This window comes from Sprattus sprattus, assembly GCF_963457725.1.
Source record: "Sprattus sprattus genome assembly, contig: scaffold_120, whole genome shotgun sequence".
In the NCBI taxonomy this organism is placed as follows: Eukaryota; Metazoa; Chordata; class Actinopteri; order Clupeiformes; family Clupeidae; genus Sprattus; species Sprattus sprattus.
The window spans coordinates 32,501-35,000 of record NW_027666944.1 but is presented as its reverse complement, the minus strand read 5'-3'; the positions used below and the strand labels follow the sequence as shown (position 1 = coordinate 35,000).

Below are 2,500 nucleotides of genomic sequence, written 5' to 3'. Positions count from 1 at the left end.
ACCATTTCACTGCAGCCATGAAGGGACACACACACACACACAAACGTGACCATTTCACTGCAGCCATTCAGTCAGTTTGGGGTGACAAGAGTCTCCGCTTTGAAATGATCAGTTTAGTTGCTTAGCTATAAAGGCTGACGAGTTGTGTGCACAAGTCCTGCTTGGCGTTATGAACTCAAGTAGTATCATATTATTATATAATAAATAATACTATATTACTATAATATAATACTACTATAATATTAATATAATCATATAATATGAAGCCTGCTGGTGATGGTCAATTGCTTCATAAAGACTCTATGTGTGGAGAGAGGGTAATGGAGGAACCTTTGCATATTATTATATAATAAATAACACTATATTACTATAATACTACTATAATATAATCATATAATATAAAGCCTGCTGGTGCTGGTCCTTTGCTTCATTTTGCTGTGTGTGTGTGTGGAGAGAGGGTAGTGGAGTGTGTGTGTGTGGAGAGAGGGTAGTGGAGTGTGTGTGTGTGGAGAGAGGGTAGTGGAGTGTGTGTGTGTGGAGAGAGGGTAGTGGAGTGTGTGTGTGTGTGGAGAGAGGGTAGTGGAGTGTGTGTGGAGAGAGGGTAGTGGAGTGTGTGTGTGTGGAGAGAGGGTAGTGGAGTGTGTGTGTGTGGAGAGAGGGTAGTGGAGTGTGTGTGTGGAGAGAGGGTAGTGGAGTGTGTGTGTGGAGAGAGGGTAGTGGAGTGTGTGTGTGTGTGGAGAGAGGCTAGTGGAGTGTGTGTGTGTGGAGAGAGGGTAGTGGAGTGTGTGTGTGTGTGGAGAGAGGGTAGTGGAGTGTGTGTGTGTGTGGAGAGAGGGTAGTGGAGTGTGTGTGTGTGGAGAGAGGGTAGTGGAGTGTGTGTGTGTGTGGAGAGAGGCTAGTGGAGTGTGTGTGGAGAGAGGCTAGTGGAGTGTGTGTGTGGAGAGAGGGTAATGGAGTGTGTGTGTGTGGAGAGAGGGTAATGGAGTGTGTGTGTGTGGAGAGAGGGTAATGGAGTGTGTGTGTGTGGAGAGAGGGTAGTGGAGTGTGTGTGTGTGGAGAGAGGGTAGTGGTGTGTGTGTGTGTGGAGAGAGGCTAGTGGAGTGTGTGTGTGTGGAGAGAGGCTAGTGGAGTGTGTGTGTGTGTGGAGAGAGGGTAGTGGAGGTACCTTTGCCGAGCTCAAAGTTGAACTTCTCGCCGCGGTCGCGGCTCGAGTCGAACTTGCTGCCGTCCAGCAGGGTGCCCACATAGTGCACGAACACCTTATCACCCGTCATGGGCATCTCAGCGCCCGTGCCCTCCTTCTTCACCAGCTGCAGGGGGCACACAAACAGCACGTCATCACTAACACTCATGTGATCACTAGTGTGTGTGTGTGTGTGTGTGTGTGTGTGTGTGTGTGTGTAAAGAGCACGTCATCACTAACACTCATGTGATCACTAGTGTGTGTGTGTGTGTGTGTGTGTGTGTGTGTGTGTGTGTGTAAAGAGCACGTCATCACTAACACTCATGTGATCACTAGTGTGTGTGTGTGTGTGTGTGTAAAGAGCACGTCATCACTAACACTCATGTGATCACTAGTGTGTGTGTGTGTGTGTGTGTGTGTGTGTGTGTAAACAGCACGTCATCACTTACACTCATGTGATCACTAGTGTGTGTGTGTGTGTGTGTGTGTGTGTGTGTGTGTGAAGAGCACGTCATCACTATCAGACATGTGATCACTAGTGTGTGTGTGTGTGTGTGTGTAAAGAGTACATCATCACTATCACACATGTGATCACTAGTGTGTGTGTGTGTGTGTGTGTGTGTGTGTGTAAAGAGCACGTCATCACTAACACTCATGTGATCACTAGTGTGTGTGTGTGTGTGTGTGTGTGTGTGTGTGTGTGTGTGTGTGTGTGTGTGTAAAGAGTACATCATCACTAACACTCATGTGATCACTAGTGTGTGTGTGTGTGTGTAAAGAGCACGTCATCACTAACACTCATGTGATCACTAGTGTGTGTGTGTGTGTGTGTGTGTGTGTGTGTGTGTGTGTGTGAAGAGTACATCATCACTATCAGACATGTGATCACTAGTGTGTGTGTGTGTGTGTGTGTGTGTGTGAAGAGTACATCATCACTAACACACATATGATCACTAGTGTGTGTGTAAAGAGTACATCATCACTATCAGACATATGATCACTAGTGTGTGTGTAAAGAGCACATCATCACTAACACACATATGATCACTAGTGTGTGTGTGTGTGTGAAGAGCACATCATCACTAACACACATATGATCACTAGTGTGTGTGTAAAGAGCACATCATCACTAACACACATATGATCACTAGTGTGTGTGTAAAGAGCACGTCATCACTATCAGACATATGATCACTAGTGTGTGTGTAAAGAGCACGTCATCACTATCAGACATATGATCACTAGTGTGCGTGTGTAAAGAGCACGTCATCACTATCAGACATATGATCACTAGTGTGTGTGTGTAAAGAGCACGTC

General features: G+C 46.1%; 1 protein-coding gene across 1 annotated transcript in view; it reads right to left on the bottom strand.

Moving 5' to 3' along the window:
* The window catches only part of fkbp4 (FKBP prolyl isomerase 4), a 36,469-nt gene that overhangs the window by 29,565 nt on the left and 4,404 nt on the right, over positions 1–2,500 (bottom strand). The window contains exon 2 of the mRNA XM_080860948.1: positions 1,166–1,310. Within this exon, the coding sequence (XP_080717074.1) occupies positions 1,166–1,310 (145 nt within the window). The remainder of the gene's footprint in view (positions 1–1,165; positions 1,311–2,500) is intronic.